At 50.1% G+C, this 21,616-nt stretch overlaps 1 protein-coding gene across 5 annotated transcripts in view; it reads left to right on the top strand.

Moving 5' to 3' along the window:
* The window catches only part of TSTD1 (thiosulfate sulfurtransferase like domain containing 1), a 61,512-nt gene that overhangs the window by 30,340 nt on the left and 9,556 nt on the right, over positions 1–21,616 (top strand). For 3 of the 5 annotated variants that reach the window (XM_065574707.1, XM_065574705.1, XM_065574706.1), the window contains exons 2-4: positions 11,366–11,425; positions 17,673–17,786; positions 20,861–21,016. The exons of the other annotated variants lie outside the window; for them this stretch is intronic. In XM_065574707.1, coding sequence (XP_065430779.1) covers positions 11,366–11,425; positions 17,673–17,786; positions 20,861–21,016 — 330 coding nt within the window. The remainder of the gene's footprint in view (positions 1–11,365; positions 11,426–17,672; positions 17,787–20,860; positions 21,017–21,616) is intronic. 5 annotated transcript variants of the gene reach the window in all.

Below are 21,616 nucleotides of genomic sequence, written 5' to 3'. Positions count from 1 at the left end.
TAAGCTACCATGTGCCTCAATTCACCATCTGTAAAATGAGGATAATACTGATCTACCTTCATGGCAGTGTGAGGTTAAAATCCATTGGTGGTTGTGAGGAGCTCAGCTATAACTACCTAGATCTGCTTTTGCTCTATGGGATGTTGGTGTTCCGGGGTGTGGATTTTGAGGGGGACATTTTTTTTCATAGTGAATCTGGGTTCATCATACATAAAAACAAACCTCTGTAGCTCAGATTAGAGAAATGAGCACCACACTGCTGCCTCTAGTGCCTGGGTGGAAAGGATGTGGCGGAGAGGCAATCCTAAATCCCCGTTTACCTTTGGAAATTGTGAACTCAGTTATATCTCACTTCTGCATGAGACCTCTGAAGAGATTACTGAGGCTGATTACCATGATGTGAGAGAGCCCACAAACGCCCTGTTCCGCATCTAGGCATGCATGCAGCCCTAACCCTCCTCGCCCCAAGAGCCTGCACCGAACAACTTCCTTCCCCAAATAAAAGCTGCTTACAGGGCACCACCTCTGGCGTTTGTCCTTCCCCAAGCACTGTCCACTGCGACTGGCTACCTTCCTCCTGGCTTGAGAACAGCTCCTGGCTGCATGCATCTAGGGATGCTGGGCTGTCTCCTTCCTCCTCAGCACCCTTGCTCCCGTTTTCCTCCTCGCCTTGTTGAACTGGGCTCTGAAGTGTCAAAGTGGAGGTGGGGTTGCCCCCAAGTATCACGTCCAACTCTTTGTAGAAATGGCAGTTCGCGGGGGCAGAACCGGAGTGGTAGTTTGCCTTGCGCGCTTTGCAGTATGCACTCCGCAGCTCCTTCACTTTAACCCTGCACTGCAGTGTGTCCTGGTCATGTCCCCTTTCCATCATGTCCCTTGATTTCTGCCCGAAGGTACACATCTACCCCGATATAACGCTGTCCTTGGGAATCAAAAAATCTTACCGCATTATAGGTGAAACTCCGTTATATCGAACTTGCTTTAATCCGCTGGAGTGCGCAGCCCCGCTCCCCCGGACCACTGCTTTACTGCATTGTATCTGAATTCGTGTTATATTGGGTCGCGTTATATCAGGGTAGAGGTGTATCATAATTCCTACGGCTGGAGCGCAGCTGGGACTGGACAGCTTGCTCCCCCGAAACACTGATGAAGTCCAGCACCTTGCCATTGCTCCATACTGGGGATTGCCTGGCGCGTGGAGGCATGGTCACCTGGAAAGATTTGTTGAGAGCACTCCACGCCTTGCTGTGCAAACAGGAAGGGGATTTTCAAAATTCCCAGAGAATTTAAAGGGCAGGGTCTGACGGTTGGTCACCTGAGGGCAGGGCAGTAGAGTTCACTCTGGTCATCACTTTGGCTAGAACAGGCATTGTGGGACACTTCTGGAGGCTGATCAGGGCGTCAACACTGGTGCTGTGGCACTCCAGCTGGGGCGCAGCAAGCGTTATGCTTCTCCTGGAGGTGGATTACCAGGAGCGCTCCAGCGTGGAGTCTGGGTGCTCTACATGCCTTGCCAGTGTGGACGCATCATGAGTTAGGGTGCCTGGGGCTGCTTTAATGTGCTCTAACTTGCAAGTGTAGCCAAGCCCTTAGTAAACAGCACCTCTTTATAAAGCAAGCAGGCTTGGCGGAAGTGGCGAGGCAATTCTTTCTTGTGCACTGAGTGACTGGTACAAATGCTCCTGCACTAATTCGTTGCAAAAAGATGGGTAATCAGTACCACTGGACAAGACTTGGAAGTTTTAAAAGAGTGGGGGAGAAGCTTTCCCTTGTACTCCTATTGTAAGAGAAACTGGTTTCCCTGGCAGGTATGTACTTTGAGGAAGCAGTTAGTCAAACTATTGTTCTGACCATTTGTCCTCCATTTACTTCAATTGTTGCAATATGCATTTCCTTGTCACTCAACCACACTAGTTTCCCCACATCCCCAGCGTGCCAACCACGCCCCATTTCTGCAGGGATGCAGGAAATACAGGAAGTGCTGAGACACTTTGTAGGACAGAGACTGGGTCATAGATTCCCTCTCCCCCCCCCCCCCCCCCCCAACTGAGAAATTGTTTTGGAAATTTTGGCTGGGACTTCTGGTCCTGATTTTTGCAGCTTCAGAGAGTCAGATCTTGAGCTGAAGTTACAAGGCCATCCCCAGCCACGGTGCTCCTAAGGAGAAGCTTTCCCTGCCCCACGGCAGAGGGAAGAGTGTATATTGAAGAATTAACAGCAGTGGAATGGTAAAGACTGCAAGGGAAGCTAACCAAAGAGGACATCTGTAGACTGTACAAGTGGGAGGGTCTTACTGGAAGTATCTAAAGCTGACACAATGCCCCACACAGTTGCTGGCTCATGGGCGATGCCTGAGCATTGCCACATAGACCAGGGTAAGGCTGTGGCAGCCTGCTGATCATGTTGTAGGATCCGGCTGCAGGACGCTCAGCATCCTTCCCTGCTTCCTGCCCCCATCGCTCCTCAGCAGTGGGGAGAGGGGTCACTGTACAGGGAGCTGCTCCCCCATCCGCCCAACCCCCGTGCATCTGGACCTCCCATACTCAGACACCCCTGCCATGTCTCACCCTGTACACCCAGAACCCCCCTAGCCCTCCATACCTCAACCCCTGCATCTGGAGCCCCCCTGCACCTGGAGCCCCTGCCTCCGGACCCCAACCTTGCACCCGGACCACCCCCCACTGAGTTCCCTGCACTCAACCCCCCACCCTGACAAGCCTCACCCCCCTGAGCCCCCACATCCAGACCCCCCTGCCACTGACCCCCCAACTAGCTGCACCCAGACCCCCGCCCCACCAAGTCCCACTCACCCAGACCCTCCTGCTGAGACCCTCACACCCAGACTCCTCCACTGATACCCAACCACTTTCACCTGGAAGCTCCTGCAGAGTCCCATTGCCCTTGTACCTGGAACCCCTGCCCCCAACGAGCCTCTGTGCATTCAGATCCCCCCACACACGGAGCAGCCTGCACCCTGATTGTCCCACACAGAATCCTCTCACCCCACACTGAGCCCCTCCACACTTGGATCCTGCCTGCCTGCCCCACACCTGACGCAGAGGGGCAGGGCCCCAGGGTGTGTCTGCAGTAGGCCCAGGCCTTGTGCTGGGTCAGGGTCAGGTGCAGCTAGGGTGACCAGGTAGCAAGTGTGAAAAATTGGGACAGGGGGTGGTGGGGTAATAGGAGCCCATATTAAAAAAACAAAAAATCAACCCAAATATCAGGACTGTCCCCATAAAATCAGAACATCTGGTCACCCTAAGTGCAGCCCCACCACTGAGTCCGTGTCCTGGGGGTGGGCGGTGGGGAGGCTGCAGGGTGATTCCCACCTTCGTACAACCAGTGGCCTGTGCTCCCCACTGCATGCTGGAGCCTCTGCATTTATTTATTGACAATAAAGCTTGCAGAATTTAAAAATATTGTGTGCAGAATTTTTATTTTTTTGGCACTGAATACCCTCAGGAGTAACAGGCAGATGCTCTTTAATGTAGCAGGCAAAGGCAGAATGCCAGATCTGAGGACTAGCAAGTGAAACTTGAAAATTTTAAACCAGAAACAAGGGGGCACATTTTTAACAGTGAGGGGGCATATCACCCACTGGGACAGTGAACCAAGAAGTTTGTCGGGTTCTCCATCACTTGAAATCTTTAAATCATGATTGGGTGTCTTAAAATATATGCTCTAGCTCAGGTACAAGTTATTGGACTTGAGGCAGGAATTGCTGGGTGAAATTCTAAGGCCTTTGCTCTGCAGGAGGTCAGACGAGATGGCCACACTGGTCCTTCAGGACTTAAAAATCTATGGTCCTGTGTCTTGTCTTCCAAAGAATAGAGTCCCTTATGCCAGACGGGGTTGCTATTAATGTAGTAAGATATCAGCTTTTGTGTACACTGAAAAATGCCACGTCTGTGGTTCACATTCTGAAACATTGGTGCAGGACCAGCCAGCGAAGGATTTACCCCCACAAACGTTGCTCTCAGGGAACTGTGGGGCAAGGCCACTGGGTACAGCATCCTTGGAGGGTGTGCTATATGTTATCATTTGGACCTAGCCACGGTGGTGCATCTTTGTTATATCTGTTTAATTGTGAAATGGTGTCGGGTTGTTGTATAGACTTCAGACTACTGCTCAGGCTGAAACTCACTGACTCAAAGAACCGCTACTTTGTGTGTTAATTCTGCTGATTGTCATGTAGCTGATTTAGTTTTCCATGTGCTTAGTGCTGCATATTACTGATTTTCACTCTCTAGTTACTTAACTGACACCTTGGCTACACTGGCGCTGTACAGCGCTGCAACTTGCTGCGCTCCGGGGTGTGAAAAAACACCCCCCTGAGCACAGCGAGTACAGCGCTGTAAAGCGCCAGTGTAATCGGAGCCTGCAGCGCTGCATGCTCGCTCGCAGTGCTGCACGCTACTCCCCTCGGAGAGGTGGAGTACATACAGCGCTGCGAGACTACACTCACGCTTCACAGCGTCCGGGGTGTAGCCAAGGCCTGACTTGAATCAATGACTGCAATTTGATTTGCCCCGTTTCCAGCCTGTTGCTGCCATTTAGCAGCTATTTTTATCAGACTGCTGCTGATTTTCTGGGTTTTTCTGCCTGATTCAATTTACAGCCATAATGTCCATTAACACTTCATTTTACACCTCTGACATTTCTCTCCTGGCTTGCAAAGTACCAGCCTAGCTTAGCCCCTCTCTCTCTCTCCATCCTGCTCTGTCCCTGGGGGACCTGCAATACTGATACAGTTAAAATCATTTAATTTAAGGTATCCCAAAGAACCAAGATGTAGTGAAACCTGATCATGGGACCTTAAACTGTATTAACCGTTGTCTTCTGCTTACCCTAATCGCCATTGTGTCACCGGCCTGAACGCTGCAAGAACCATATTTAGAGGCAGCTGTGAAATGTATAACTTGTCTTTGTGGTCAGGAAAAATAACAGGATACAACTGTTAGGGAACTGTTTTAATCCTGGTAGATACTAGGCTAAGTCACAGTTTCTTAGCCTGGCTGTGACAGAGAAGGAAATGTCATAAGCATGGGTGGCTCATGGCCAGATGTTATGTTCATTTAAAGTGGTTGGTTATAAGGCCCCATCTACAGAACAGCCCAGTCACTGGTCCCGGTTACAACATAGCTTTCCCTCAGAATAATCAAAGCATGGTTTACATTTGGTGGTGTAGACAGATCTTGGCTGTTCCCGATAGGCTGTGTAAGAGCATTCCCAGACAGGGCTGAATCCTCGCAAGACCTGTCTCTACTACAGAGCGAAGCCATGATTTAGCTGTCAACCCTAGTGTGGTTGTGGAATCAGTGGGGCACTAGATTGTGAACTTCTTGGCGAGGAACCGTGTCTTGTAAACCTCCCCCACGCTTATGACACTGTAGAAAGCCTCCCCTTGTGAGAAGGGATTTAAGTATAAGAATACTTACAGATGGGGAAACTGAGGCACTTGTGAGTTGCCCAAGGCAGAGCCAAGACTAGCTCTTAGCAATCAGGCATCCAAGACGACTGCCACTATAGAAGCATCCCATCCATTTAAAGCACACGCTAAATGTGTCAAGCTCCAGAAGCACACAAGATCACTAGCAAGACTCGAATACTCATGCTGGTGAGGGGTGGTAACTTGCCTGCCAGTCGTAGGTATCTGGAGGAAACAACCCCACAAGGAAATGTAAAACAAATGGGGCAGCAGATACCATTAAAAACCTGCCACATCTCTGGGGAACCAGGACACCTGGCAAAGCAGCATGAGAAAGGAACTAAGAGTTCTTCTTCGAGTGAGTGCTCATGTGCATTCCAATAGGTGTGCGTGCACACGCGTGCTGCATGCACAATCATAGGAAGCTATTTTCCCCTAGCGATACCCGTCGGTTGGCTGTGGAGACCCCTGGAGTGGAGCTTTATGGCAGTGTATATAGGTCCCTGCCGACCCGCCGCCTGCTCAGTTCCTTCTTACCGCCAGTGATGGTGGTTGGAGCAGCTCAGTCTCTTGCATTCGCAAGTGCCTACCTAGTGGTTCCCTTTCTTAGTTGTATATAGTTTAGTTCGTTATATGGTAGTTTGTAGTTTAGTTGCATTTACTTCGGGGGGGCTTCCCCTCCCCCCGTCCTAGTTTCCCCAGGCACTGGGGCATGCCTCAGTCACAGGGATTTAAGACGTGTGAGAGGTGTGTGTGAAACCTATGCCCGCAGGCAATCCGCATGCTTCCTGTCTCAAGGGCTTAGGAGAAGGTGGTCAGACAGATAAGTGCCCAATTTGCAGGAGCTTCATACCTAGGACTAAGAGCGCGTTTGAAGCTCCTCCTGACGGAGTCGGCCCTCCAGCTGTAGCTGGCACCGGAAGCGGCACTGGCATCATCTGTGCGCAGCGCCCCAGTGCGGGATGTCCCGGCACTGAGGAAGGACTCCTCCAAGGAGCACCGGTGCTGCTCCCCAACCCATAAGGTCTGTGCCACCATGCAGCACTGCTTGCCGTCCCCGGTGCCACATAAGAAGGCGGACAGGGGTCGTTCCTCCGTCAAGAAGCCTTGAGTGAACTCCAGCGTGGTGCGTCCTCCGGTGGGACACCCATGGTCTGGGCCTCAAGACCTGGCACCGTTGACTCCGGCCCCAACAGGAGGCCCATCGAGTCCAGTACTGATGGACTCCCTGACTCAGGAGGATTTGGAGGAAGAGATCGACTGTCCCTCCATGCCGGACACCTACGAGGCAGCATGAGACCTCATTGCCATGACGGCACAGTCCCCGGCCCCGCAGGTGCGGGGCTTGGCCCTGCAAGCCCAGGCACCAGCGGCGGCCCCGGCTACAACGTCTAGCCCAGCACCACATGTGGCTCTGGCACCGATGGCAGCACCGCCTCTGGTTCATCATCGTGGCAAGCCTATGATGTCACGGCACCGCTTACCATCACACTGGTACCGCTCCACGCCTTCCCATCTCCTGTGGTTGGGCACAGACTACTCATCCGAGTCAGACGCTGAGTTTTCCGTCTCTTGACGCAGCCACTACCGCTCCTGGTCCTGGCACCACAGACTGGTGGAATCATCGGCACCCGCGGTCGCCTGGCCACCCTAGTGGCAGGGCCCAGTCCAATGGCCCTTTTGGACCCCTTGGGCCTACCACCAGGCTCAGGGTCAGGGCTCCAGGCTGGCATCGGTGGTATCTGCACCCCATGGGGCCCCCCCAGCAACGTTGCTGGCTCGCTACACCCCCGTATGAGACAGGGACCCTGGGCTGTCATGCTCAGGCGCAGCACCCGATCCAGCGACATCAGTGACACTAGAGCCACCTCCAGTCATGGGAGGCTCCGAGGTACCTGACCCAACCTCCAGAGAGCCAGAATGGCAGGAAGACCCTGTCCCCACGGGCCGCCGCCGCCTCCTCGCCTGACAAGGCAGGGGTGGGCACCACCCTACCAGTGATGGACACCAAGGGTCCCCAGGATCTCCTTAGGAGGGTGGCCCTAAACCTTAATCTCCAGGCAGAGTAGGTCATGGAGGGAGTCTGACCCGCTGGTGGACATCCTTGCCCCTGAGGGTTCTTCTAGGATGGCCTTGCCCCTCATAAGAATGATCCAAAATACCACAAAGGTGCTTTGGCAGACTCCAGCCTCTATACCACCCACCGCTAAAGGGGTGGAAAGACAATATTTTGTGCCGCAGGAAGGGTACAAACACCTTTCATCCACCCCAACCGGGACTCTGGTGGTCGATGTGGCAAACCACAAAGAGCGGCAAGGACAGCCGGGTCCCGCGCCTAAGTCACGGGACACTAAGAACCTTCTTGGCCGAAAAGTCTAGTTGACTGGGGGCTCCAGCTTCGAGTGGCCAACCAGCAAGTGGTACTCAGCCGCTATGTTTTCAACTCTTGGAGTTTGTTGGCAAAGAGCCAGGAGGCACTCCTGGAAGACTCGTGCAAAGAGTTTAGCGCGCTCCTTGAGGAGGGCAGGGTTGTCTCCAGAACCTCCCTCCAGGCTGTGTTAGACGCGGTGGACTCGTGGGCTCCGACCATCGCCACCATCACAATCAGGTGCATTGCGTGGCTCCAGGTCTCAGGGATACCACCTGAGGTCCAGAACACAATACAGGACTTCCCCTTTGACTGTGCAGGCCTGTTCACCCAAAATACAGACTCTCGCCTGCACAGCCTTAAGGACTCGCGGGCAACTTTGAAGTCTTTGGGGATCCTTTTAAGCCTCAGCCCCCGTCCCGCTTCTACTCTGGGCATCGTAGATGAGACTCGTCAAGGAGACGGGGCAGAAATAATAGGAGGCCCTTCACAGTTCTCAGGCCAAGGCCAGGGTTCGGCCAAACGGCCCCCTGGCCCAAAGCCAAACTTTTGAAGATGCACCAAAGACGGAGCATCAGTTTCAGTCTCCCTGATCCTTCCCCCCCCCCCCCCTTGTGAATTGACTCTCCCGCTTCTACCGTGCTTGGTCCCAGATTACATCAGATTGTTGGGTCCTCAGCATGGTAGTGGTGGGATATTCTGTTCCCTCCCATCCCTGTCCCTTTTCAGGGACCCTTCTCACGAGCACTCCTCTTGCAGGAGGTGCAATCGCTCCTCGCTCTAGGGGCAATAGAGGAAGTTCCTCAGGAGTTCAGGGGCAAGGGGTTCTACTCCTGCTATTTCCTCATCCCCCAAGGCCAAGGGTTGGCTCCGGCCTATCCTGAACCTGCGAGAGCTCAACACATTCATAAGGAAGGTGAAGTTTCGCATGATCTCTCTGGCCGCCATCATTCCTTCCCTGGATCTGGGGGACTGGTACGCCGCCCTCAACTTGAAAGATGCGTACTTCCATATATTTATTATCCCGGCCCACAGACGATTCATGGTCAGTGGCCAGTGCTAGCAGTTCAGGGTGCTCCCGTTCGGGCTCTCGGCAGCCCCCCGGGTATTCACCACGTGTGTGGCAGAGTCAGGCGCAAGTATTCCCATACCTAGACGACGGGTTCATCAAGGCAGAGTCCCAAGCACAGGCCGCAGAGCATGTGTCCCTGCCCCAGACCACATTCCACAGGCTGGGCCTCCTATTGAATGTGCCCAAATCCACACTGGCCCCAACGCAGAGAATAGAATTCATCGGGGCTCTCTTGGACTCCATGCAGGCGAGGGCGTTCCTGCCGGAGCTGCGCTTCCAAGCACTCCCAGACATCGAAAACCTTCGCCGGTTTCCCACAACCACTGCCAGAAATTGCATAAAACTATTGGGGCATATGGCAGCCTGCACGTACGTGGTCCAGCACTCCAGGTTACGCCTTCGGCCCCTCCAGGCGTGGTTGGCGCGGGTGCACAGGCCGGGCAGGGACCTGCTGGACACGATAGTTACCCTCCCCCCTCTCATCCTCGAATCTCTCCACTCGTGGCTGCAATCACACGTTGTTTGTGCGGGAGTACCCTTTGCCAAACCCCATCCTACGCTATCCCTAGTCACGGACGCCTCAGCTCTCGGTTGGGGAGTGCACCTGAGCAATATCAGAACCCAAGGCCTATGGTCCCACACAGAATTATCGCTGCATATCAATGTCAGGGAGCTGAAGGCGGTTCATCTGGCATGCCAAGCGTTCTAGCCCACCTGCAGGGCGCATGTGTGTGGGTGCTGACGGACAACACTGCAGCAATGTTTCTATAGAAACAAACAGCCTGGTGCTTGCTCCTCTCCCCTGTGCCAGGAAGCCCTCGAGCTGTGGGATTTTTGCATCACCCACTTGATACACCTAGAGGCGTTGCACCTTCCAGGAGCACAAAACAAGCTAGCCGACCGCCTCAGCCGCTGGTTTCACAGTCACGAATGGTCCCTCAGGCTGGACATCGCACACTCGATTTTCACCCCACATAGACCTGTTCGCGACGCAGGAAGTGCCAGCGGTTCTGCTAGGAATAACGTAGCTGAAGTCGAAGTACTTAGATCTACTCACCATGGTGTCTTCACTGTGGTGAATCGACTGCTACCGCTCTGCCGTCGACTCCGCATGTGTCTCTCACGCCGGTGGAGTACAGGAGTTGACGGGAGAGTGCTCAGGGGTCGACTTATCGCGTCTGTGCCCTTGGCCTCTCCGGGCTGGAGGGCTGGAGGGGGCTCAGTGTAGGACTGCTCTTGGATTTCACCCAGAAACTCCAGTTGGGGAACATGCTGCTGCCCAGAACTACGTTCAGAGCAGTGCACCAGCTCCCTTTTGGGGCACAGGTGCAATTCAGGGTATTGGTGAGAATCCTTAAATCTCTGAATTGTCAGGGCCCCAGCTCCCGGAAAGATTCCCCTGGCCTAGCCCGTCATAGCCATGTGCGATCACTTTTGGTTCTAGGCCAGAAAACAGCACGGAGTTTTCCTCATCCCATTTGGAACTTGCTCTTCATCGGAGCCAGAACCTCAGGGCTCTGAGTGTAATATAAAATTGTCTGTGTGTTTGGTGGTGGTCCTGGCAAGACTAGGGCATTGGGGCTTCCAGCCCCAATGGCAATCACACTGTATTTATAGATCTAAGATTGCACTCATGTCAGGGGCAATAGGTGCTATAAAAGTTCTGTAACAGTGCTAGAAACGGTGATTGTATAAGCAAAAATGACTGGTACGATGGCAAAGTGCAAAGCTGTGTGGGGAAGAGGAACCAGCCTGTGCACACTTCAGTCAATTTGGGCTCTTTCTCAGTGGATCAGAGAGAAGCTGAGTGGTTTTGTGTGGGGAGGAGGAGTGCTGCTGATACTGGGGAGGCGATTTGGGGGGCAATTGTTTAAAGAGGAAGCGGGGAAGAAATCTGTATCTGTCTTTAGATTGTAAGGTTTCAGAGTAACAGCCGTGTTAGTCTGTATCCACAAAAAGAACAGGAGTACTTGTGATACCTTAGAGACTAACACATTTATTAGAGCATAAGCTTTCGTGGGCTACGAAGAAGTGGGCTGTAGCCCACGAAAGCTTATGCTCTAATAAATGTGTTAGTCTCTAAGGTGCCACAAGTACTCCTGTTCTTTTTCGATTGTAAGCGCTTTGGGGCAGGGACTGGTCTGTACGCGTGCAGTGTGTAGCCTAGTGGTCCTTGTTCAGTGTCGTAAGGCCTTACCGCATACAACCATTTAACTTTGTCTTAACAAAAACCAACCAGAAAGCAAAGCTTGAAGCAGTCTGACTAAAACCCCTTTCCCGCAATGGGGTGCAGACCCTTGGCAACTACTGTAAGGCTAAGAGTTCTCCAAGAAAATGAGGTAGAGAAGAATGTTCTTAAGGTGTTGATCCTTCATAGGAGAGCTGAATCTCTGTGGGGTTGAGCTTGGCAGCTGTTCTGCTGGCTCTGGGATCACTTGGGGTCTGTGGTTTGTAAACAAACATCTCTCCTAATCGTATTTTTTTCTCCTTCCCACAGGGTCCTTGATATCCGCCCAGGTCATGGACAAACAAACCATTCAAGTGCCTGAGAACAAGCGTAAGTGCGGAGTGCTAAATTAATAGATTCATAGATTCAAAGGCCGGAAGGGTCACTGTGATCTAGTCAGACCCACGCCATAGGTCTTCCCTGAATTCATTCCTGTTTGAACTAGAGCAGATCTTCTGACAAAACGATTGATTTAAAAATTGCCAGTGATGGAGAAGTTGTTGATTGCTGCCTGTGCAGTCAAGGTGTAGTTCCACCCACTGGCCTTTCCCAGCTGGGGAATGATCTCTGGCTGAGGGCTGGTCTATGCTGAAAACTTACATTGGCATAGCAACAGCTCTCAGGAGTATGAAAAATCCACGCCCCTGAGAGACATCTATGCCAACCTAAGCCCTGGTGTAGAGAGCACTTGGTGAATGAAGAATTATTCCGTTGAGCTAGCGACTGTCTCTCGGGGAGGTGGGTTAACTACAGTGACACGAGAATCCCTCCCTCGCTGTAGTGTCTGTCTCAAGCGCTCACCCTGACAAACTGCTACTGTGGTCCTGCTTCCTTCCAGCAGAAGTCAGCGTAGTGATCTTTAGGAGCACTGATGGCTCGGAGCTCACACACTGCAAAGATTATCCCTGGGTTGGTTCCTGCCAGCTGGTTTGGTTCAGTTGTTTTCAGCTTTGGGAAATGGGCCCTTGTACAGCACCAGGGGTGTGTGTGTGTATATGTATATAAAATTACTGGTTTAGATGTGATTCTCTTTGCACGTATTGAATGTGATCTAGTCATGACCGCTTGTTCCTAAGATGTTGTAAGGTCAGCTCTTCTTCGACTTGGTGTCCGTGTGGATTCCACTGCAGCTGCACGTGCGTCTCCTGGGCATGAGTTTGGTTTCTTTTGACTAGCTGAACTTGTTGGAGCCGCTTATCTTCTTCCCCCCTCCTTCCCACTCCCTTCATGCTCCTGTTTAAGGGCGTAAAAGGCAGAGCAGACGCGATCCTCCCTCACTTCCCTTTGTTGCCCATGGCAGCAAGACGGGACCGAGCGAGCGCCTGGCCCACTGTTCCCCTAATTGAACAAGTTATTTTTTTAAATCAGATTTGTGAAAAAATCTTCACACTCCTTTCATATGGACATTTAAAAAAAAAAAAGTGAGGACCCCCTCCCCCTCATACCTCATGCAAGCTGCCACATCTCAAGGCAGACTTCAAAATCTGCCTATCCTGTGATGGACTCATGCCTGTCAAGGATGGACACAGTCAAGGCAGCTTCTGCCTATGGGAGAGCCACCTCCCGGATCGGTGCTTTGTGGGCAAGTCCATTTCATCCAGGACCCGCAAATCTAGGGACGCTCTGCTCAGGCGGCATATGCTGGAGCAGTCCACATGGGTCACTTCAGACACAGAAGTGACGGCCATTACCAGTGTCAGGCTAGTTTAGCCGGTATCTGCCAGCGCTCTCTTTTTAGGGATATTAAAGAAGGTACTAACAGTGATTCCCCCAAGTGACAGTGACCCCCTCATAATTTGTCCCCCACACTTTAAAATCCAACAGTTTCACCAAGTACAGAAATCTCTTGGGTCTTCTGTTAAAACTTGTAAGCTGTCTGTAGAAACCATTGATTATATCTATCCTGTGAAAGACACTTTATTACTATGTAAAACTTACAAACAAGTTAATTGACTTTGTTCTTGAAGTAATTGATACAATGTAAACAAACACTATAAGCTGTTAAGTGACTTTCACTTCATTCAACGGCTCCTAGGACAGACCCCCACCCTCTGTGATTAAAGGGCCAGGAGTCTCAAATGAATTAGAACACACCCTGAAAGTGGTGGAGACAGTAAATTAAAATATGGTTAAGGTATGGAATGTATGCTGATGAATGCTTGATATACATGGATGGTTAGGGAGGTGCCAGCCTAGAAAGGGAGTATCCATCGGCCGAAGAATGTGTCGAGTAGGACCACCAGACAACCGCCTGAGGGTAAACTGGGATCCACCCCATCACCTGGAAGGATGAGAAACACAAACTTTGGACAGTGTGGAGCCACCAGGAATGTGCCTCTTTGGACAGGAATGTGCCATCTGCTGATTGAGTCAGCAACAGCAGGATGAAACAGCTCCCATAGACTAACATAGGAATTAATTCCTATAAGAATGGACTCTAAAGACTGATGACTTTGAGTCTCTGGTTCTGCTGCCAGCCTCCAGGAGCATCAGGTGCACCTGACACAGACTCGGCTCCATCCTCATGACCAAGATACCTGGCCAGTAACTTGGCATGAGCAACTTCTAGGCTGGTAACTATAACACCTATACAGAACTTGAATGAATGATTGTGGGAATGAATTTCTGTGTGTGTGTGTGTGTGTGTGTGTGTGTGTGTGTGTGTGTGTGTGTGTGAAATAAGTAGTCAAACAACGTTGTTTACTTTTATCTTTTGATTTATCAGTATATTTACAATAAATGTGGCATCTTTGCCTTATCCCTCTTAATAAAATCCTGCTGGTTTTTATTCTATTGGTATAACATCTTGAGCGTAGATCATGGTCTAGTATTGAGTGCTGGACAAAAGGCGAAGAGAATATCTTATTAACCAACAAACATTTATTAAAAAAAAGAGAGAGTATTGGTTAAAAGATAAGTATCCAAACAGTCATGAGTACAATTCTTGAGATTCAGATTCATAGCAGAGATGGTGAGCTTTGTAGTTGCAAAGAGTTTTCAGAATTTGTGCATAGGTTCTAGTCCAATGTTTATATTCAGGGTGGTCCAGTCAGGACTGGGGTCTCAGTCTTGGGCTTAAGCTTCCCCTGCATGAAGCATCAAGCAGATCTGAGATTAAAAAAAGGATTGGGACCCAAGGCATATTTACAGTTCAGCGTCCTTAGGTGAACAATAGGCAATCGCGGATACTTTGAAGTGGACCTATTTCCTAAGCATTACGGGTAATTAGCTACATGGATTTACATAAGGCAGTTTATCCAATACGCAGTCTATCACAAACTTTAAAGTGACATATAGACGGTGACCTTATTTCACCCAAGACTCATCTAAATGTTACTATCCCCTTTTGATCTCTGAATCAATAGCTATAGCAGGGGTCGGCAACCTTTCAGAAGTGGTGTGCCGAGTCTTCATTTATTCACTTTAATTTAAGGTTTCGCATGCCAGTCATACATTTTAACGTTTTTAGAAGGTCTCTTTCTATAAGTCTATAATACATAATTTACTTTACATATAACAATGGTTTAAAGTTTAAAAATGTTTAAGAAGCTTCATTTAAAATTAAAATGCAGAGCCCCCCGGACCGGTGGCCAGGAGCCGAGCAGTGTGAGTGCCACTGAAAATCAGCTTGCGTGCTGCCTTCGGCATGTAAGCCATAGGTTGCCTACCCCTGAGCTATAGTGACAGACAGGAACTGACTTGTTTAATGTTAGCCATGTAAACAGATATAAGTAAACATAAAAATCGTATCACCTTTAATTTCTAACAACATAGGCTAGAACTTTGAAATGCAAATCTATCTACCATGGAATGGCCCTAATTACCATTCACATACTCTTCTAACATGTCTCTAAAGGTTGGCTTTGGGTTATATAGCCTGCAAGCTGCTTAACCCTTTCTGGCCATGTGTCCTACTTCGTATAAGATTTGCTGCAATTATATAACAATGGTAGCAACAATGGTTTACATGGTCATATTTTAATCAGATAACGTCACAGACCCGAAAGAGGTTGCTGGGGAGCCTAGTACCCATATGACGTCACCTTAGCCTTTCTGGGGACCATCAGCTCTTGTGTCTGGGAGCAAGATCCCTCTCCCATGTTTCCAGAAAGGAGGCGATCCCGTTCCCCAGTGGCATCATTAACCAGGCCACCCACACCAGAAGCACACATGGGCCCGCAAGAGCAGGAAGCAAAGGAGGGATCGCAACGACCCCCATCTCCACTCAAGGACAAGGCAGTGACACCAGCCCCGGCGATTGATTTGATTTTAAAACTTTTCAAGACCTCCTTTTCTGCATGCAGAGACCTTGGATACTGGGACTAAATTTATACAAGAGAAGTCTTTATTTTGAGCACCATCATGCTGGCCAGAATCACCCTTCCTATTAACAAGGGGCTCCTGGAACCAGCTAAAGGACTGTGGCAAATGCCGGGCACCTTTCCTCCCTCTTTGAAAAGGGTGGAGAACAGATACCAGTGCCCCCAAAGGGCTTTGAACACACTTATGTCCATCCAAATGCAGAGTTCCTGGCTGTTGCGGCAGCACAGGAGAAATCACAGTCCACGAAAGGCATGCCTAATGACAGACCCCGAAAGTTGGATCTCCATGGACACAAGGCATACTCATCAGCCTCACTCCAGCTGGCAAATTACCAGACCCTGCTCACCAAATACACCTTTCTCATTAGGAAGTGAGTGACCCTCTCCCAATCCAAGATCCCTCAAGATAACAAGGACGAGTTGAAAGAAATAATCAAGGAAGGCCAGATGGTCAGGAGAGCATCCCTACAGGTGGCCAAGAACGCATCTGGTATGGCCATGGTCGTCATTGAGATGGCCTCATGGGTACAGGCCACGATAGATGGCCTGTTCTTTAATGGGATGGAGCTCTTCAACCAGAAAACAAGCGAAGTATTCCAGTCCCTCAAGGAAAGCTCTGTGGTTTTTATGGATTTACACACCTAAAGGAACCCTTACAAGTAGCAGCCCAAGCAGAGGACACCATCCTACTAGTGGGATCGACAGCCAGAGTACCCACAAAGAGAGAATCCCAGATACTCCTGGGGGCACCCATCACCTCAGCGCACCAGACTCCCTCTGAGGCAGCAGATTTGACAGGAGTATTGGGAGTTGCATTGGAGTCAGTGTGGAGCCTGTGTCCACCTTCAGGAACCGCCTTTCCACTGGGCCTGGGCAGCCATCAGAGCCAATAAATGGACATTAGAAATTGCCCGTGGCTCCCCTATCCATTTCCACGCATTACCCCCTGCCCCATCCTTCTTCAGGGATCCTTGTCATGAGAACCTATTATAAACAGAAGTGTACTAGTTGCTTCATCTCGTCTATGGCATGTAGGTACCTATGGAGTACTGGGAAAGAGGCTTATACTCCTGTTATATCTTCTGAAGAAGGAAGGAGGTTTTTGTCCTATTCAAGCTTCATCCTAGACATGAGAAGATTGGACACATACATACACTGTATCCTATTCAGGATGGTGACATTTGCCTCCATCATCCCATCTCTTCAGGCTCAAGGCTGGTTGGTGGCTCTCTGCTGACATGACATGTACTTCCACATAGCCATCCATCCATCTCACCCATCATTATCAGTGCAACTTTCTGTCCTTTGGACTCTCCGTGGCACTGAGTCTTCACAAAGTGCCTCGCGGTAGCAACAGCTCATTCACGTCTACCCTCAGCTTGACGGCTGGATGATCGGGGGCAGATCCCAGGAGGAAATGGCGGAAAGCCTGGACTACACGCTATCCCTATTCACTCAGCTGGGCCCCCTGATGAGCTAGGGGGAAAAATCTCTTATCTCACCACAGGCAATAGAGTTCCCAGGAGCCTTGACTGACTCTGGATAGGTCAGAGTGAGCCTTCCTGGAGACAGGTGTAGTCTTTAGTACTTGGGATAGAATCAAACCAGACTGTGACAATGCGGATGTGTCTGGGGCTGTGGGGCCATATGTTAACGTTCACATACATGACATCGCTTGCCAGGTTTCACCTGTGGCTGCTCGAGCTCAGGCTCAAGTTGGTCTTTTTCCCCAGTAAAACACCTGATAAACAAGAAGGTTGTGGTTCCACCACAAGACATAACAGAACTGAGACGACGGTAGGAACCCAAGTGCTCTTCTCCTCCCCCTCTCTGGTAAGGACTTTAATCACAGATGTATCAGGAACATGTTGGGGAACCCACCTAGACCATCTACAGATGCAAGAAACTTGGTACCCAGGAAACTTGGGGCTCCACATTAGTGCCATGGAGCTCAGGGCCATCGGGCTACCCTGCACAACATTCCTACCTGCTCTCCTGAACTCCACCGTGCACATCCTCTTTAAGCCTCTCACTGTTAGGCATTTTTTCCAGCCCTTGGGATTCAGGAAGGATGATCCCTTCACACTACGTTGTACTTAGTCCTGGGTATAAATGAAAATCTGGCTTCCAGTCCATTTTAAAACAAATATGTTCGTGGCTTAGCTCTGCCAAGTGTTTACAAATAGGATCTTATTACATGACCTTACCTTTTTGGGGTACAGTGCAAATGCTGACTTATTGCCGTTTCTTTCCAGCAATTGATATACCCTGTACTGCGTACGTATCGCAAAGCGGAACACCCAGGGTCGAGTGGAAGTTTGAAAAGGGCTCGTCAATAGTGCTGTTCTACTACGATTCAAAATTCACAGGTACGTGAGTCCATTGTACGGAATGTCTGAGGGCCCCTTTACGGTCTCTGGGCCAGGTGTTGGATAAGCACAGGTTATACCAGCTGGTTGCAGCATCTGAGGCAGGGTGGATTGCTTTAAATTATTGATTTTTATCTTGTTTTGCATTTGGGGTGGCTTTAGCATGGGTTGATGCTTGCACTTGCACCCACAGCATGAAACCAAGGGTGCAAAAACAGAAATACCCGATGTGAATGGGAGGCCCCAGTGGGCAGAGGGGAAGGGGGGGAAATATTTTTGAGTGAGCCTGCCCTGCACCCTTCCTGCAACATCAGCTTCTGCATCCCCGTTCTGGGTGTTGCGACCTGGTGCATGGGGTAGTGGTACCACTCAGGTTTTGCCTTGTCTAATGGAGAGGCCAAACCTGAGTGGTGCTACAACCCCATGCACCAGGTCACAATGCCTGGAGCACGAAGCCGGGCCCTGCCTTTCAAGACATGAGCCACCGCTGTAGGTAGGGTTGCCAGGTATCCAGTTTTCGACCGGAACACCCAGTGGAAAAGGGACCCAATTGGCAGTGCAGCAAGGCTGGCAGTGCAGCAAGGCTAGCAGGCTCCACGGCGCAGCTCCTGGGAAGCAGCCGGCATGTCCCTCTGGCTTGGGGCCGGCCACAGGGGCTCCGCATGCTGTCCCCACCCCGAGTGCCGGCTCTGCAGCTCCCATTGGCCAGGTACCGCAATGGGGGCAGCATACAGAGCCACCTGGCCACCCCCGAGCTGGAGAGACATGCTGGCCACTTCCCGGGAGCCACCTGAGGTAAGTGCCACTCAGAGCCCACACCCTGATCTGTCTCCCGGAGCCTGCACTCCCTCCCATGCTCCAACCCCCACCCTCAGCCCTGAGCCCCCTCCCTCACTCTGAACCCCTCATTTCTGGCCCCATCCTGGAGCCCTCACCCCTTCTGCATCCCACCCCCCTGACCCAGCCTGGAGCCCCCTCCAGTGCCCCAAAGCCCTCATCCCTGCCCGTACCCCCTCCTGCACCCCAACCCCCTGCAAGTGTGGGGGAGAGGGAGGGAGGGGGAATGGAGTGAGCCGGGCAGGGCGTTGGAGATGGGGTGGGGCAGGGGTATTCGGGTTTCTGCTATTAGAAAGTTGACAACCCTTGCAGTGTGGATGAGTGTGGGGCAGACTCACTCTCCAGCCTGCTCCACCACACCAGGGCTGGGATTAAAGTTTTAGTGCTGGGGTGCTGCTGCAGGTGGTTGGTGCCCCCTCAGTAGCTTAGTATAGTTCACCTGTTGAATTGGGAGGCTGCCTCTGCCCCTGGTTATTTTCCTAAAAAAGCATTGATTTTTAGTAATTGCTATTCATTAAAATGTGTTCAATTGCAACTAAATATAGCGTTACCCCAAGTTTGCTGGTGCTCTTTGCTAAGCAGGTGGATCCACATTTAGTTAAGCAATTATATAGCTTAACATACATTTCTTCAGATTCTTAGTTTACATTTTTTATTGTTTGAAAATAGGGAATTAAGAAATGCATATTTACTTGATTTAACTTTTATTGTGATTGATTTGTGTCAAACTCTGGAGATCAGAATTCAAATAAAAAGGCACAAACTCAGCATTTAAACGTTTTTTAAGCAGTTAAATAAAACCACCTTACGTGCACTGGATAAATAAGAAAAGTTTGACCATATGTTTAGCATTTAAAACTAATTTATTAAACAAAGTATAACTTTAGTGAATTGAACTGATTGTTTCTGGTCACCATGGCAAGATTTTAGAGCTAGTAGATCTCATTCTCTTACATCTACTTTTTATTCATAGTCTGCAAGAAGAAAACAAGCTCTTCTGCTTTTTCAGCTCCCAGTCGGTTAAATGAATGAACTACTCATTCCAATGAATTAGTTAATAAACTGAAAATAGGAAAAAAAATTCTCTCAGCAGTAGCTTCTTCTGCACGTGCAGTCCAAAGCTGGTTCAGCATGTCAATAAACTCTGGTTTCAAGACCTTAGCCAGTGACTTCCACCAGTTCAGACTCTCATTAAAACTTCAGCAGTGAACATACTGTTCCTTTTTTAAAAATTTAATTTAAATTATTTTAATAGACGATAGTAAGTTTGGCCTTAATACAGGTTGTAATAATTTCAAATTTATTTTTAAATGGAATTATTTTCAAAAATAAACCTGTATCCAATTTAAATGAAACTTTTTTTAATCATTGATTTTTATCCACCCTGATCTGAAGTGAGGTCTTTAGCTTGGGTCCTTCTGAACCAGTTCAGTCTGTAACTTCCCAATACGGGCAGGAAGCCACAGGCATTGGCAGCAGTTACCCCGATTCAGCTACTGTTTCCCGCAGTGCAGTGCTTCACCTCTGGAAATTAGCCAGAAGCGCCTTCTCCTAGTAACAGAGCTGGACCCTGTGGGGTAGGTGTTTCAGGAATCCCAGCATGCACTGACGCTTCCATGGCTGAGCTGTGGTGTTACAAAGACAGGCGAGAACCAACCAGCCATTTTGTGTCCTCTGTCCTAGCGATGGCTTCCTCGCCTTCTGCAGACCCCTTTGTCGCTCAGCCATGTCAGCTGAACAGTTTGAGAACAGTCTTTTAATGTGACTGGGGTAACCACACACAGCGTTCTAGATTGCTTTGCCTGGAATCAGCTTTACCACTGCTAACTAATTTCTTAAAAGCACTGAGCACTCGTGGGAAAAGCTACGAGGAAAGAAATGGGGTGGAGTAACCTGCTCACTAACTAGTTCATATCTGCCAGCAGCACAGCATAACAGAACCTATTCCTTAAACCCTGCAACAAACCCCTCCATCCCCCGGCCAGCTGTGATTGGGCTGGCTTGGCTATTGGACGTAGGGGCGTGTAGCTTCCTTCTGCAATGGGGAGACCTCTTGTTGTATTTGAACTGAACTCTATTTAATCAGCTCTTCTCCTTACCGAGCTCTCTGCTCTGAGGCTGGTTCTTGGGGCTGTCTTTCCTCCCCTTCTCCACACCAGCAGCCTGTTCTGGCTCTCACTTGTATTCCTCCACCTCCAAGTGCTCTCAGCTTCTCACTGTTTCCCCTTTCTCTGCAGACCCCTACAAAGACCGTGCTCAGGTCACAGCCACGGGGATTCGTTTCACTTCGGTGACTCGGAAGGACACGGGGAAGTACATCTGCGAGGTCCTCTGGCCTGGGAGCGGGGGCAGTTACCAACTAAGAAAGTCAGAAGTTGACCTCATCGTTCAAGGTACTATTGCCTTCCTGTAATTACAACTTGGGACCGGTTGCCATGGCTAAAGTTCCAGGGCTTCTAGTCTCGGAGAGAGGGGGCCCCTGGGGGCATGTTGCCAATTGTGGGCAAGGAGTGTGTTTTCTTAGAATTTAAGATTCTAAGGGAGCACTATGAACTTCTAACCTGCGTGGCACAGACCGGGGAACCTCCCCACTGACTCCTGCCGCAAGGAGGGTAGTATTTTTCCCTACTAAGAGTCCAATGGCTTATTTGAACAATGTTGCTTTCCGCACACCACGGTATCATCAGTGGATAGCAAACAAGCCTGAGGTCACTGAAACAAGACTCTTTCCACATTTCTTCAGAACCATTAAACACAACTGGTTCTCGAGGACTGCCTCGCACGGGTCAATGCGTAGCCCATTATGTGGCAATGAAGAAACAATCCTAGCTACACGGGGGCACCATTATTTCTGTAATACGCACTCAGGAAGTCTCACGCTGTAACTGTTCCCCCTGCTGACGTGGGCAAGTCCATGCTTATCTTGCATTACATGCGAATGGCATTTTAAGCAGAGATCCCCCTTCATACAGATGTGCTGTCAGTCCACTTCT

Source organism: Chrysemys picta, chromosome 20 (genome assembly GCF_011386835.1).
Source record: "Chrysemys picta bellii isolate R12L10 chromosome 20, ASM1138683v2, whole genome shotgun sequence".
Classification (NCBI taxonomy): domain Eukaryota; kingdom Metazoa; phylum Chordata; order Testudines; family Emydidae; genus Chrysemys; species Chrysemys picta.
This window is presented reverse-complemented; position numbering and strand designations above follow the sequence as displayed.